General features: G+C 38.1%; 1 protein-coding gene across 2 annotated transcripts in view; it reads right to left on the reverse strand.

The window, feature by feature from the left end:
- Positions 1-4,085: 4,085 nt before the first annotated feature.
- Positions 4,086-16,437, reverse strand: part of LOC149321441 (inositol hexakisphosphate kinase 2-like) — a 33,024-nt gene continuing 20,672 nt past the window's right edge. The window contains exons 2-6 of one of the 2 annotated variants that reach the window (XM_089521716.1): positions 13,498-13,785; positions 11,108-11,330; positions 9,794-9,969; positions 7,637-7,812; positions 4,086-4,875 (exon numbers count right to left, since the gene is read on the reverse strand). In XM_089521716.1, coding sequence (XP_089377842.1) covers positions 4,378-4,875; positions 7,637-7,812; positions 9,794-9,969; positions 11,108-11,330; positions 13,498-13,699 — 1,275 coding nt within the window. In that variant the 5' untranslated portion in view covers positions 13,700-13,785 and the 3' untranslated portion in view covers positions 4,086-4,377. Of the gene's footprint in view, positions 4,876-7,636; positions 7,813-9,793; positions 9,970-11,107; positions 11,331-13,497; positions 13,924-16,437 lie in introns of those variants that run through there. The other variant, XM_089521727.1, reaches the window with a different exon arrangement.

Below are 16,437 nucleotides of genomic sequence, written 5' to 3' on the forward strand. Positions count from 1 at the left end.
TACAAATCCTAGGATTCTGTAGGATGCAGCCATGATAGTTAAAGTGGTATCAGACTGCTACAACTCTGTAGTGAGGATCAGTGGTTCTATATGCTGCAGCAAGCTCCTCCTGTAATGTTATTAGTTTGTCTTTGCACCTGATCAGTGACAGGCATGAGAAATGGTTTAGATCACAGTAAGGGCAGCTACAGAATCAGACATAAGATTCAAGAGGAAAGATTGCTTCCCCTCCATTTAAAAGATGGAGACAAGGATGAATGCATCAGAGCACAAGAGCCATCAGTACATCAACATTTATAAAGGTACAGTCATGGGATTTTAAAACGCAGGAGTGTTTTGCAAGGAGCTATCCAATAGCTCTGTGTCTTTCGGGTCCTGTCTACGTCTGATCTGAGCATTCAGAGAATAATTGCTGTTATGCGTGAAAGTCAGAGCCTTCAGAAATGAAACGCCTCAGCCATAGGTTTCATGTTATCATGCAATGCAGTCAGCTGCCTCAGACGTTGAACAACCAAATGGAGACAAAGATCAAACAATGATACCTGTATAGGTGGATATGTGAAATGGTCCACATAGCATTTATCTGCATGGTTCCCATAATTAATTCCAGTTTAACCAGGAAATGTTTGCTCCAACGAACTGGGATAGAACCGGGGATATCCTATTTAAAATTTCAGATTTTATTTCCTGGTCCTTGAAAGATATTACACCAGTTGTTTGGCATTAGGATTGGAAATTACTTTGGCATTCATCTAGTGTAACATCTTACCTTCATTTTTGATTGGTTACAAGAAATGCTTCATGCAAGGAACAGGTAGGGACTTTTTCTCAACCACATCAGAAATGATAATAATTAATCCAGTAACAAACTATTACCCCCCCTACTGCCACACACACATACATTTCATGTTTCTGCCATAGCATCAGGTGCTGTCAAGGGAACTCCTGCTTTGATTCCAAGAGAGTCTAGAAACAGAGTATTCCTAGCACATGTCTAACCTGGTTGAAGAGATTTAGCAAGGGAGAATCCACCACTCCTCAAGGTATTTAGTATCATTGTCATATTGGTCATAGTGTTGTTTCTCCTCATATTCAATGAAAATCTATCTGTCTGATACAGCATCCTATTAAGATCGACTTCAGCACACCAGGGCAGAAAGCCTGGACTTTTCTCTTAATGGGGAAAAAGTTGGAAATAAAACACAGCAGATGCATATATATGTCCTGGGAAACTCTATAACTCAGACTCCACTGCGGAAAAGGCCCGATTTCTAGGCACCAGCACTCACCTCTAAAGCCAAGTTAGTCCAAATTAAATCTAATGTTGACAACTATAGACCTCTAGGAGGAGCAGCACCAGCTGATTACTGGACATGATTATCTAGATCAGTGGTTCCCAAACTTTGGTCCTCCTAGTGTTTTGGACTTTAGCTCCCAGAAGCCCCAGTGAGCTTGGCTAATGGTCAGGAATTCTGGGAGCTAAAGTCCAAAACATCTGGAGGATCAAAGTTTGGGAATTGCTGATCTAGAAGATCAAGGATGGCTAAATATGCAACTCTCAGCATTCCTAATGGGACATGCAGATCAGCTACATCTAGAGGGTGTGTTCTTTGTTGTTGTCGTCGAATGCCTTCAAGTCATTTCCAACTTATGGTAACCGTCAGGCAAACCTATCACAAGGTTTTCTTGGCACATTTCTTCACCGTTGGGGTTGTCATGGCTATCCTCTGAGGCTGAGTGTGTGTGACTTGCCCAAGGTCACCCAGGGGGTTACACTGCTGAACCAGGATTCAAGCCCTGGTCTACCCAGCGCTTAGATTCAAACTGATCTGAGCACAGACTGGGCTATTGATAAGACTGCTTTAGTGGTGTTGTTTGACAATCTTCATGTGTAGACAGATATGCAGTATTGCCTTGTTAGTTTTACTAGACATTTCAGCAGCCTCTGACCACCTAATCCTTCTGAGCTACTCAAAAGGATTCAGAGTTCATCCATCTACTATGGTAGAAATATATGATCGGAAAGATGTCTCAAAGGCAAGGTAGAGACACAAGTATTTGGAATAAGGGTTTTTGTTGTTTTGTGCTTTCAAGTCATTTCTGACTTAAAGCTACCCTAAGGTGAACCTATCACTGGATATTCTTTGCAAGGTTTGCCAAGAGTACTAATGCTAAAAAGCTCTTTGATGGGAAATAGACTAATCCCAAGAATCCAGATCTGACACCGAACAGGCTGAACAAATGGCATACCAAAATAAATGAATGGATGAATAGAAGCAACTGATATACGTGGATAAAACTGTTCTGTGTATGGAATGCTTTGGGAAGGACTCTGCTTGCCATCCATTCTCTATCCTGCATGTTTACTCAGAGGATGCACTCGCTAGAAGAAACACTCAGTTGCCAAAGCCTATGAACAAATGGAGCAAATCAGTTCCTTTAGTACTTATAATCTAGCAAGAAGTGAGGAAGGAATTATTTTTAAAAAAATGAAAATAAAAGCAACTGTTCACAGAAAGCAGGAGAGTCTCAGTGGCCTCACTGTGTCAGAGAACACAACTAACATAACAAGCAGTACATTTAAAATGGGGAGAAGACATTGAGGATTACAATTAAAGTTTCCTTTAACTCATTCATACCACAGGCTCCATACATTCGCTTGCAGGGCCTCTTTGATGTTTTCCTGATTTCAGTTATTGTAGTTGAACTAATCACTCATCCACTATACTAAAACAGGAACAAGAACTTGGTGATATTGCAAAAATGTTATAGATGAACACTGGGTGTCATAACAATCTACTGAGTCTATAAATACACAGTGTTCACCTTTATTCAGCATTCAGTTCTCCAGACAATATTTTGCTCACTTAGCCTTAAAAACAAGAACTACTGATCTTCTATTTCTGGTCATGGTAAAACTGTACATGCATATGCATCAAAGCACATCAGTCACATTGATTTCTTTAGGGCCTTACATGAAATTGTTTCATATGAAAACATGCAGAAAAATAAACAAGTCCAAACACATACCCCCAAGTTGGCAAAAGATCCCACTCAGGACAAACTGAAAATTCTCAGAAGACCCAGTGAAAGAACTGTTTGCTGTTCCAATGAATCAGAATACTGAGATTTAAGTGTCAGTTGCCTAAGACCTTGCTCCATCGACAAGAAAAAACAAGAAAAGGATGTCTCAAATTGCCACATGCCCAACAATGGAGGTAATTGGAAAGACCAATAAAGATACATGCAGCTACAAGACTATCTGGTAAGGCAAGATGGAAAAACAATGGTAGTAGTGTTGGCTTGCTACTTATAAAGAGGCAAACCAGCATCAAGGTACTGTAAAAGGCAGTGACAATTGCTGGGATGAACTGGGGCCTTTACATTGGCATGTTTAGGCTCCTTAGGGAGCTTTTTGGCTCTCTGCAAAAGGCCCCTCATCACATTTGGAATGAACAAGGCAGGATTGGGTATATTGATCAGAAGCATTCCTCCAACATCTAGCATAATCTAAGGTAACTCTTAATATAGAAGAATGATCAGCTTGTTCTCTTCATATTGTTTGTGGCCAAGTAAAATATCAAAAGTATACAGGCTGAATATCCTTTATCTGACATGCTTGCAAACAGAAGTGTTTTGGATTTCATTTTTTTATGGAATCTGGAATACCTCTAAGTACATATATGTACATAATGAGATATCTTGGAGATGGGACCCATGCCTAAAGACAGAATTCATTTATGTTTCATACACACCTTATACACTTAACCTGAAGATAATTTTATACAATATTTTAAAATAGTTTTGTGCATCTAACAAAGTTTGTGTACACTGAACCATCAGAAAGGAAAGGTGTCACTATTTCAGCCACCCATGAAAAAAGTTCTGGTTTGGGGAGATTCTGGGTTTCAGAATTCCAGATAAGGGAGATTCAACCTGTACTGTAATAGCATCCTTCAAACTAACATTGAATTTTATGAGGACAAAGACCTGAACAAGGGGTCTACCTAAGCCAACGTGTATGATACCATGCAGGCTGTTTTAATAAATGACTGGCATTAGAAAGATAACACTACCACTTATAATGAACAAAAAGAATTTTATTGATACATATACACACAGAAATAACAGAGGTATTTGAATAATCAAAAATGGAATGTTTACGAAAGAGTTAAAATAAATAATAAAGATACCCAGATGCATCAGTGCTAACTTTAGTAGCACCACTAAAAGGAAATGCCCTCTTCTGAACAGCTCACTCTCTGATTGAGCTGCCCCAACAGAGTCTGTACAGTCTGCTACCACCAGAAAGTGGTCAATATTTCTGGAATACAAAGAGTCACTATAGTGATTTCTACACTTTTGCATTTAAAATGTTTATTCGCTGTTTTCGTCCCTTATTTCTTTAATAATAACTATTAAGTTTTGGAGTCCAAAAACATAACCCGTATCTTGGCCCTCATGTACCACACTATCTTCTCCATAATACCTGCAAGTTGTGTGGGCAAAGTCTATCATTCGAACGTCAACAGAGCTAGCAGTGGGCTTGTAGGCGTATGCACCTGCAGATTCATCAGATGACTCCTCTGAAAGACCCTCAAGGTCTTCTGGGTCAGAGTCCACTGGTACATCTTGTAATTCCTTTCCATCATAAATAATGAGCAAAGAGCTGGAGTAAAAACGGTATGATTCCTGTTTCTCCAAGACTGATTTTAATTCAGTCAGTTTCTTGAGTACAGGTTCAAAGAGTTCTCTTCGCAAGTATTTGCCATTATGAAAAAACTGGTAAAGTGCTTCTTTAAATCCTTGGACAGAAAGCTTCCTCCCATGATATTTATTCATGAACATTAACTGGCCAGAACCTGGCTGGTAAACCTGTAGAAAAATTAAGGCAAGAAAAAGTTAGCATCAAATGCAACAGTATGTCTCAGTCAAAACTCTGAATAAATCAACAGCTTCAGGAGAGAAGAAAATCTTGAAAAAGCTCTTCTGATGTAAAGGAAAGGAGAGATGGCCTCATTTGGCGATTACAGTGGACTCTTGTTATACACTGGGATTTGGTTCCAAGATCTCCCGTGTATAACAAGACCCGTGTATGCTCAAGTCCCATTAAATATGAAGACATAGCAAAATGGTGTCCCTTATAAAAAATGGAAAATCAAGGTTTGATATTTGAAATTTATACTTTTTTTGAATATTTTCAAACCATGTATGCTTGAATCCGTGTATAAAAAAAATCCATGTATAAGAAGGGCCAACTGTACAACTCTTCAATGCATTTTTAATTACCAAGTAAATTCTTCAGATTTATATTACTCGTTTTTTTTTCCATTTAGGAAGTAAGACTGAAGAATTTAAGTAGGATTAAAAATTTATTTGGCCAACATTTCCAAAGTCATGTTCTGACATGCATAATTGCACCACTCTAACTCAGCTCATTAACTGCAATATCATGCTTGTGCTTGTTAACTCTGTTTGAAAAACTACTGCCAATTGGAGTTGCTGCCTGTGGTGTTTAGTGACCTGCCCATTGACAACAAAAAACATTTTTTTAAAAAAGTCCAAAGCTACTGTGCTGGTCTATATTATTTGAAGCAAATTACTAGATTCATGAAAAGATCCACATAATGCCCAATAAAAAGGCATGTGGCAAGAAAGCATGCTACTGAAAGCTGCACTTTGTATAAACACAAACCATGAAGTGACAAATACCTCAGAACAAAATTGTCACTTGAAATAAGAAAAGCTGTTGTGAACAGCAGGCTTCTAGCAAGTGCTACCTGCCATGGAGTGTTACTATGAAAGAGGAACGAGATGCTTCTTCCCAAAAATAAAAGTTCCAGTAGGGATATAATTATCTCATCTAACAGCAGTGAAAGGCTATGCAAAAGTGATACTCTGTGACTGACATATCTGAAGCTCTACATTCAGATTAACTTAAAAAAATTAAAAGAAAGCTTGTGAAGTGACAGTTGGGATACAAGGATGCATATCTATTTTTATTGTCCCTATGGTCACATTTGTTAGCTTCCCCTACTTACAGGGAGTTGGAACTCCATATCTAAACAGTGGAACATTTCCTCTGAAGCACATAACTGCTGCTCCTCTTATCTTAGCCCTTGGGCAATTAAACCCCTCACCCTTTACTTCAGGTTCATCCGGTAAAGGTAAGTAATTAGTTCAATATAAACTTACTGTAACCTGGATGTACCACAGCAGAATAAGTCTCTTATTACCGGATGTGCCTACACACATTGTTATTCCTCCTATGCTGTTGTAACAGCATCCTTCGACCACTGAAGAAGACCTAGTGTCGAAACGCATTTGGTCATTTTAACCTACTTCTCATTTGTAATGGGCTTGTACTGTTATCCCTCCCATTTGTATCTATGGAATTGTTGAATACTTTACCTTACCTTCATTTTGTATGTCAAACATTTCCCTTCACTTTGTCTATTGGTTGGGATTTATAGTCTCTTAGCCTAGTACTTATTGGATTTATCAGCATTTTTACTGACGGGTTTGAGTATTATTTTATTCAACATCCGGGTTCTGCACACAGACCCAAGGATCCCTGTCTGCCTATTAGTTTGGCAATAGTTTTAACCCATCCCTTTTACATATAACCCATTCTTTTATTCTGCTCTTAATAAAACTGAGCTACACTTTGATGTTTTATCATGCCCACATTATGAAGACCTAGTTTCTTTGAGGGGAGGAAAACCATAATGGGAGCAAGATTTTTCTACTCTCACTACCATCAAAATATAAATGCAATTCTCTAACCTTACAAAACCCTTTTTTCACTTCAACAGAAATAACCTTGCACATCTCTTTCCTGAAATCCTAATGTTACAATCCAAAGCTGAATGAGAAACAGCTATAACCTAACAGCTATTTTAATGGTAAGTAAGATCTACATCCAAATGTAGCCTTTCAAAGCTCCATGACAGCATCTGAAGAAGATTTTGCATGTTTTGCCAGAAAGGACAACTGAATTTGATCCTTTGGTAGAAAGGACTTGTATGTGCATGCTTCACTCCATGCACATGCACATGGAAACAAACATCCTCTAACTATCTCCTATGAAGGATTTGCTAATCAAATTTAGGACAGCCTGATGGTTAAACAGCAAATTCCATGCATAGTTAGAGAAAGGCAGAGTGGCTCACTTTCTTTACTCTTGATAAGAGCAACTGCTCTCAAGTGGCCCATCCACCTGATTAGTTATACTGCCACGTTCTGGAGCTTTCTTCAGCAAGATGAAGAAAATGTAAAATTTCTCAGCTAGAAAAGTATGAAGTAGTATAGTTACAGAATGTATTGAAATTAGTAACATAGCTGCATTACTTTGCACTGAAGACACTTAGCAGGCTTGGAATTTTAAATTGCTTGGCAATGTCCAATTATAAATTTACACACCCACCACATCTAGGTCTATGATTCCATGACAATTGTAATAAAAACCTCATATTTCTCTAATTCAAAATAGTTCCAAGACTTGATTCAGAAGAAAGCTAGTATTTCTACAGCAACAAAATGTAAGTACAAACTGGTTTCACACACAGTCTCTTTTAAGAGGAACCCTCATTAAGCAGGAACCACCATTCTGCTCTTATCCTTTTTTGAGACTCACCTGCATTCCACACACCCGGACGCCTATAACTGCCGAAGTACTTTGCTGACACTTCCGGATCTGATTAGCCTTCTTTTCTTCAGAGGCATCATCTCCGTGCTGTCGGGTTCCCATCTTGAGATCCAACACACAAGGCACCTCATATCGTGAGGTTAGGTTTTCCAGTAAGATAAATTCTGTTTCATTAAGGAAAAACCTGCAAGAACTGCAACTATATTCTTGTTTTACTTGCAAAGTAAATAAATGCTCTAACCTAGCAATTCTCAAGGAAGCTTCTGCTCTGGATGATTTGGAACTTGTGTGAACTGATTTAACAACAAAAGGCCCATTATTTAAAACTTGATTGACTGCATTTGTGTCCCCTATGATATAATGTCTTGTTTTCCAAAAACATTAGCAAAATACTGTCCTGTGAGATAGCAAGTATTTAAGAGAAAGCATAAAAAACCTCCTAGTCCATCAATTTGGATTCAGTCTCCTGAACGTCCCATACTTCTGGCATATCTTTAATCAACTGCTCTTTTCATATTAGGAGAAATATTCTAAAGTAGTTCAATTATTGAGCAAATTCATTCATATGAAGCTCATTTCATTACAAGGATGAATTTTCTTCTGTATTTGAAAACTTAACACCCAGCTGAAAACCATTAGCATTTCTTATCTGTGAGAGTCATCTGCAGTACAGAGCAAATAACCTACTAAAAAGCAAAATACAACAAAACATTAGCCTTGTGTCTCATTGAGAAATAAAGAACATCCCTCCTGGATCAGACCAAAGTTTTATCTGGTCTGTGCGTTCTGTTCTCACACTGGCCAACCAAATGCCTAGGAGAAGTCCAGAAACCCCAAAACACCCATCATTCATGTTCCCCAACAATTTATACCGAGAAGTATACTGCTTCTGATACTAGAGACAATATATCATCTTCATAACTAATAGTTATTTCTACTTTTATCCTTCATGAATTTGCCTAATCCCATTTTTTATTATTGTTGTGTGCCTGCAAGTCATTTCTGATTTATGGCAACCTTAAGGAGACCCTATCAAAAGGTTTTCTTGGCAAGATTTGTGCAAAGGGGTTTTGCCTTTGCTTTTTTCTGAGGCTGAGTGTGTGTGACATGCCCAAGGTCAGCCAGTGGTTTTCCATGGCTGAGTGTGCATTCAACCCCTGGTCTCCAGTGCTGTTGACCAGTGCTCAGACCACTACACCACACTGGCTCCAATCCTCTTTTAAAGCCATTCAAATGACAGTCAATTGGATCTTGTAGCTATCCGGGTTTAGTTATCCACTATACAAAGGATGATTCATCTTTTGTTAAAGTGTTATAATTACATTCACTCAAATTCCTTCATTAATATGCACCTCCCAGAAATCAAGAGAATATTTAAGACGGTTTCAAACCACTCTGCATGTATCACTTACAAGGTATGAGAGGAGTGTTTGCACTTACAGGGTATGAGAGGAGGGCAGTGTTCATTTTCTTAATGTAAATGAAGTTTTTAAGTGTGAAACGAATATATTAGACACATCACTGAATTTGCAAAATAGAGGAAAGATGATGGCAAATTTCTACTTTGTAACTTGCTTTTCTCTGTGCACCTATCAACAAAAAGCAAGGTCTCCTTATCCTATTTTTTAAATGGGGAAAAAAGGCACACTTGATCTTTTGAAGATGCAGCATAGAAATTAAGCCTAGCCTGATATCTTTCAAAGAGGCAACACTAGTAAGAGCCATGCAAAGAAATTGACTCGCAGCACAATTACTATATAACATTTCACAACATACTTCAGTGGTTTAGAGGGTTATTGTCTTGGACTGACATAGGTAACATAGCTCCTTCGCTATTACAAACACACTCCAATCAATAGCCTACATTGGCTGCAGAGACTCAACATCAATTGCAGTTTGCTGCAAAGACAACTGGCCTGCAGAGTTATGACGCCAGAGACTCAGCATCGTTGTGTCTGAGTCTAAATTCCAGTAGTGGAAAAATCTCCTTTATAGTTACTATTTAGCAATGATTGACAAGAAACCTGAAATTAGCCTTAACAGTCTCCCAGTGTTTAAATCTGTGTGATGATATTTAATCTTATAGTGTTCCTAAGCATGATCTTTGTTCGGTTAGCAAAAATGATATATTTGTAGAAAGGATACTATATTGATTCCGATGTTTTGCATTTTCCTTCATTCGCTGTAGCTGCTGTTGATGGCATTTCATACTCCAAGGATTATGATGTTTAAACTGTGAACTGACATTCCCCTTTTTCTCAACACTATAAAACAACACTTCAGATTTCTTCAGCAGTTCAAATTCTTCCTCTAATTTATGGCTGAAAAATATGAATAACTATTAATATCTATGGCCAAATGGAAGTATACTATCCTTTAACAAACAATATGAAAACTGGGGCTGTGCTCTAATAAGGATCAATAATTTAATAATAATTTCAAACATGTTACAAGTGACAGCTGACAATCACTATCTTTGTTTATATTATCTGAGCAATTTGTCCAACATTCTCACAGCAAACCTTCTGCTTCATTTTTAAGGACTTTGCATTTCATTGAGTAGATTCTAATCTACAAATTGATATGCCACAATCAACTTTGTATTTTGCACCAATAGACTAACATTTTACATGCCTCTATAAAATGGGCATAAGTTAAGTTACTTCTGCGGGTAACTAGCACTACAGTAAAATCTTTCAAGATCATATTAAATCTTTCTCTCGCCAAACATGACTCAAATTACTCTTGAAAACATGACAAGTATATGGTAAAAGAAGGCTGAAATTCATGGGCTCTTTTTTCCAACTTACAAAGGAAAGCAAAATCATGGCAGAAACTACATAGAACACAGACCTATGCAGTTAAGACAATGTGCAATCCTAGTAAATTTATTCCAAAATTAATCTCACTGAAGTGGGGTTTATTCCCAAGTATGTATGGACAGCACTAAATCTTAATGTTTCAATTCTATGCAAAGCGGACTAAAAATAAGGCATATTAAATATGAACAGACATTGGCCCGGTACAGATGGGCACTATGGGCCAATTTAAGGGCTCGGGATAGCGGAGCATCCCCACACTCCCAAGCCCTACTGTGCTCTCCCAGCGTCATTTTGGCGCGCACAACTTCAGACGGTGTATGTGCCGCCAATGACACGCGTTGTGCACCACGTCCAAACAGCACGGTGCACAACGGACATCATGCCAGGACGCTAATGCCGCCTTGGCAGCAGCAGGAAAAGAGTCATGTATCACAGCTCCTTTTTTGAGCACATCATTGCCAGGATGTGCGGTCGCCACAGCAACGTTGCGGGGAATAAAAGGGCAGCCTCAGTCTGTCCCTTTAGTCCCAAGTTAACATTCTTATGATGATGTTTTGTTAAGCCATGAACTTGAATGTATATGAGAAGCAAAATCACAGTCTAAGTTTGTGCTTTGTTTGCTTTTCCACAAAATTACCTTTTCATTTTTTCTTCTTTTCTGTGTTGCCGGACCCATTCCTTAGTTAACTTTTCATTTTCTAGCAATACAGTCTTTTTATTTGTCCATCGTAGCAATTTATTTTTGGGTTCACAGTCAGAATTATCTAGGCTTTCCAAATTACCATAGTCCCCATTTAATGGGTATGCTATTAGACAGAGGTTTCCATCTTCATCCTCTTCAAAGCTTACAGATACCACACCTTGAAATGGAGAAATGAGACACCCAGTTAAGAACCAGATAAATGAAAAGCTAAAAAATCTTAGAACACAACATAATTTTACACTAAGAATGTAGCAACTTTGGTTTTTCTCTTACCCCAGTCCTTAGTTTTTTATCTTGCCACAGGCCAAAACTCATCTGTCAACCTAACAAATATCAAAACATCTAGACAAAGTGACACCTCACAGAGAAGACAAGTTATCATGAAGACAACACATTAATGATGCAGGAGATTCTTCTCTTTCTCTTGAGCAGAATGACATAAGAATCAAATAATAACAGGAGACGTTTTCAATTATTGAAAAATTTTATTATTATTTTTTTAAAAATCTGACTTATCTGTCCCTAAGAGAGATGTAAAACACTGAATATTTACATATTGCAGTGGAATGAATATGCCCTGCACAGAAACACCAAAAGCTTTAAGTTTTGCTTAACAGCAAAGCAAAAAGCATTTACCCAAACAAAGGCTTGCAGGAGGGTTAAGAGATTCCAGGGAAAGGAAAGGCTTTCAAAAGCAGAGCAAAACAAGAACAACAAAACACATTACAACAGACAACTAATTCAAAGGCTTCCATTTAGAATCACCACGTTTAAGTTCACAACTTGTATTTTTTTATTTTCCTTTGGGAAATATATTTTATTGATTTCACTTATGTAGAAGTCTTGTAAAAGAAGTAACAAAATGAAGTACAAAACAAATTTGACTGAGATACATCAAAACATGGTGAACCTTGAAAGCATTTTGCCTCCTCATCTCAGAGTCTCTAGAGCACTGTGTAATGTTTTGAGAGTCTTAGAGGAAAGTTCTGACAGGGGTGCTTCCCTGTGCCATATAGGAATGTTACGGCCGAAGTTGTAACAACTGGCTGAATGGTTTTTTTCCTCAGTCCTCTCTCTTTATCCTGAAATCAACCAATCTGCACATTCTTGCCGCTCATCACTAGAGTTCTTGGCGAGAGACTGGCACTTCTGAGCAGGGCAGGCGGCTCTGGGACCTACAGTAGCAAGGGTGGGGAGTGCGGAAGCTCTGACTGACAGTCCTGCTGTCCACACAGGAAAGATCTACAGAAAAGGGGAAGCCAGCTAGAAAGTGGCCTTTGGCTTTATCCTGGAAAAAACAACAGAGACGGACCAAATGAGCCCCCTCCCCTTACCCCTTACACACACACCCCAAAGAGAAAAACCACATATGCTAGTACAATTTGTTACATTGTGTCAAACATTTTTTTTAAAAAAAAGCATTTGCATTTATTCATGTTAAGAGCTTGTAATGAGAAGTTTTCAAATGTTTCAGTAAGCGTGCACATCAAACAGCAATTCAGCAAAGTGTCATCTTTTCCCTTAGTCTGTCCTCCCAGTTCACATATATAACTGGGAAATAAAACTGGTTGTTTTGTTAATGAAAAAATGTAACGCAACATAAAAAGCTACTGAAAATTTTAAAATTTGGATTATTATTAATTAAATCCCTTGAATATACCTATGAATAACTGAATGTTTGGGTTGGCTAATGCAATGCTAAGAACTGGAATATCCACTTCCACATACCATCTGAGACAATTATTTCAAACATAATTCACCTTTTGCCTACCGTACAGCCACGGGTTTTTTTCCATTTCCTTAAGGGAAAATACAAGCTCAGTATGTTTAACATTAATTTTTATCTGTCACTGCTATGATGACATTTGACTGACATATGCAGTGTGACCAAAATGTAAGAGGTAAGGAACAACCCAAAAATCCACACTAAACTTCCACAAGACAAGCAAATCTTACTCATATTGTTCTATAGTAATAATTTTTAAAAGTGAACAACAACAAAAAATCAGAGTGAAGAGCACAGTATTACTGAAAACATTTACAAGCTGTTATCAATATACTTACCTACCTGTGCCTAAAGGCGATCTATAGGCTATCATCAGCAGAGTTGTTCTACTCTAATGCTGTTAGTCAGCCCAAAGACCCACTGGCAAGCATCTCCACCCTGCATCTCCACAGCCTGGCTCAGACAACATCAAAATACATGAAAAGAAACTCCCTAAAATCTCTTCAGTGTAAGAGATTTTAGAGACAAAAAAAAGGAGCACATTTGGATTGATGATGGGATCAGAATGCCCAACCCCCTTCTAAAGTTGGTAACATACCTTCATACTGAGGAGTGAATTTACGCATTTCTGCAGGAAGGGTCTCATAAAACTGGTGTTCTCGCTGGATAAGAGGCTTACAGATGGTCTTGTCATTAAACCGGAGGACACAAGAGTGCCCCCCAACCTGATGAACAAAAGGCTCCAGCAGGACGCCTTTGGAATAATGCTCCACTTCCATAGCTCCAAATGCCGGGCTCATCCTTGTAGCACATTAGACACACACCAATGTGGCAGTGGTGAAGTCAGCTCCCACAGAGATGTGTTCCCCCCAGAGGATCTTTAGTCCTATGGAAAGAGAAGAAAATCCCTCTTCATTTACCAACTGGGATCAGGAACAGCCGACAGGAACAAATTCTTTTGTAAGCTCCAGCGAGCGAAGCAGAAGTGAAACTCTCCTCCCAGAAGCCGAAACTGAAAAGAGCCAACGGGGCTGAGACAAACAGGAGTGAGGTCATGCCAAAGGCTGCAGCCCACGCCCCCAGCCCAGTCTCAGCCAATGGGAATCAGCACGGAGCCACTAGGCAGGGCTACTGCGAAGGTGTGGCAAGACTGGCAAGGCAGAGAGAGGGTGGGAGGAGGAAGCCTCACACTGCTCTTCTCAGCTCTCCCTGTTGGCTAATCCTTGCAATATTTTCTTATCAACACAACAGACCATAGGGCAACACTGAACATCAATTATGCATTTTCACTCTTCTCTCTGAATCACATTATAAGATACTAAACTAGACTTCTGAAATCTAGCATAGGTAACATTTAACCAATGAAGTAAACCAGCATTTGCATTTGATGCTTCCTTAAATACATGCATAGAAACCTTCTTTTAAAAAGATGTTATATGTATCCCTATGTACTGCAGTTTGCAATTCAGGTTCTTGCACCAGGAGAATGTACAGAATGCTCACAGGCATTTTTATTTCTAAAGGCTCTTGAGTTAAATTCCCAAACGCAACCTGATGGTTGTGGACACAGCTTCTGAGAAGAAAAGTGACAAAAGTCATCTACACATTACTTTGTAGTGCAGATCACAGTAACATGGAAAAAATCCACCGTTTCCATCAGTTTAAAAATGTCTCAAAACCTGCTATGCACTTTTTCAGAGTATGTTCCACATTTCATGCTCTAATACCAAAAGAGCAATCTGAAAAATTATACAAGCTAGCAACTATTTTATCTACATAGGACAAATATTAACCAGAAGTACATTTAATACATGTAGTAACTCAATGGCCTATGATATTGTTCTGAAGTGTCTTCTGGAACAGTAAAGCAGAGGATAAGATGGCCAAAATCTTATTAGCAAATGCAAAGAGTCTGATACAATCTGAGCTTCAGCTTTTGTATCTAAAAATAACACGACACTTAACTTTCCTTTAAAGAGTATTAAATGAACAATAATACACCTAATTCTAGGAACCACAAAGTGTTCTAGATCATACACCTATTTTTATGTATACTCAAGTATAGGATAACAATTTAAAGGCTGTTTAGCACATCTTGACTCAGCAGCAAATGCTACAGAGTTAATTTTGCTTACTTTCAAGTAAGTGTACGAAAAATATAGCCCTTCATCTTCAAACTAGGTACTGGAGATTATAGAAACAAAGAATTATTTTCTATCAGAACTGTTACGTTTACAGAGGTATGGGTGAGGGAAAGGGGCTAGCGCTTAACAGAGTATTTAATGCTGATTACCAGACCATAACTATTGTACTATCTGATGTAAGTACAATGCTATTCAATTTTACAGAAATATTTGGAGTGCAAGCCTTTATATTCTGCCCCTTAAAACACTCATTCCAAAGATAAAAAAGATCCTGAAACATTTACTCTCTTAATGGATAACTATGTAAAATATATTCCAACTTCTTAAACAGTGCTGCATTTGGTCCACTTCTGTAACACCCTTTTATCCAGAAGAGGGCATCCTTACTATTTTACCAGCTAAGCTCGCTCATAAAGATACAAGTATAATCCTGGACCCCTTCTGATTCAGAAACATTAACATTACAGGGGCTTAACTGTGAGTAAACAAATATACATATGAGTGGAGCTTTACATCTGGTTTTAATTTAAACCATACAATGAATTTTTTTTTAAAAAAAAATTGCTCAGTGTCTGCAAAAAATAGTGAAAATGTGCACCAATAATTCTGTCAAAATCACATCTTCTAATCCTTACAGAACTGAGTATTTGTCATAAAGTAAATTTCACAGTGTTCACAAAATCATGCAACTTCCACTCTCAATCATCCCCAGTGAGCTCATTAATTTTTTTCAAGCACTTTCACAACTTGGTTTTTTTTCATACATGTTCAAAGCAGGCCATAGGGAATGTTGAACAGTGTATTTACAGAAATGAAGCCCCTTGGGTATTATGCAGAGCATGATTCAACAGGCTCTCACCCCCAAACGCACAAAGAATTAAAAGTGCACCTTGTATCAGGGCAAGAATAAAATTTAGATATTCATGGAGAACCCTCTGCTTAGAATGTAAACACTTTATCTGAGAATTGTTTGGAACCTTCAAACTTGGAAAAGGTTTGGAAGTTTCCATTTACCAGCTATCTTTTGACTGGCATCCATCAAAGCAACTGCATTACTCCAGTACCAACATGATTGCATTGGGCTGCCTCTTAAGTTTAAGATCCAACTCAAAGTCCTGTTTTGAGTTTGGAGGTTTTGTTTTGTTTTACTCTGAAAACACTAAACAGTTTATCTTATCCATATCATAGAGCACCTTTTCTCATATATATACTTCCTCACTTATTAACTACCATAGGAGCAGGATCATTTCTATTTCAGCACCCACAATATGGTGCAGCATCCTTCTCTGACCCCCTTCCTTTTTATAGGGTTTTTTTTTTTTTGTAGTAAAAAGCTTTCATTTGCCAATTTAGGCTTAGTTTATGCTGTTTTATCTTGCTGATAATTTTATCTT

This window comes from Sceloporus occidentalis, unplaced genomic scaffold (assembly GCF_023333645.1).
Source record: "Sceloporus occidentalis isolate IW3139 unplaced genomic scaffold, rSceOcc1.0.p SCAF_1, whole genome shotgun sequence".
In the NCBI taxonomy this organism is placed as follows: Eukaryota; Metazoa; Chordata; class Lepidosauria; order Squamata; family Phrynosomatidae; genus Sceloporus; species Sceloporus occidentalis.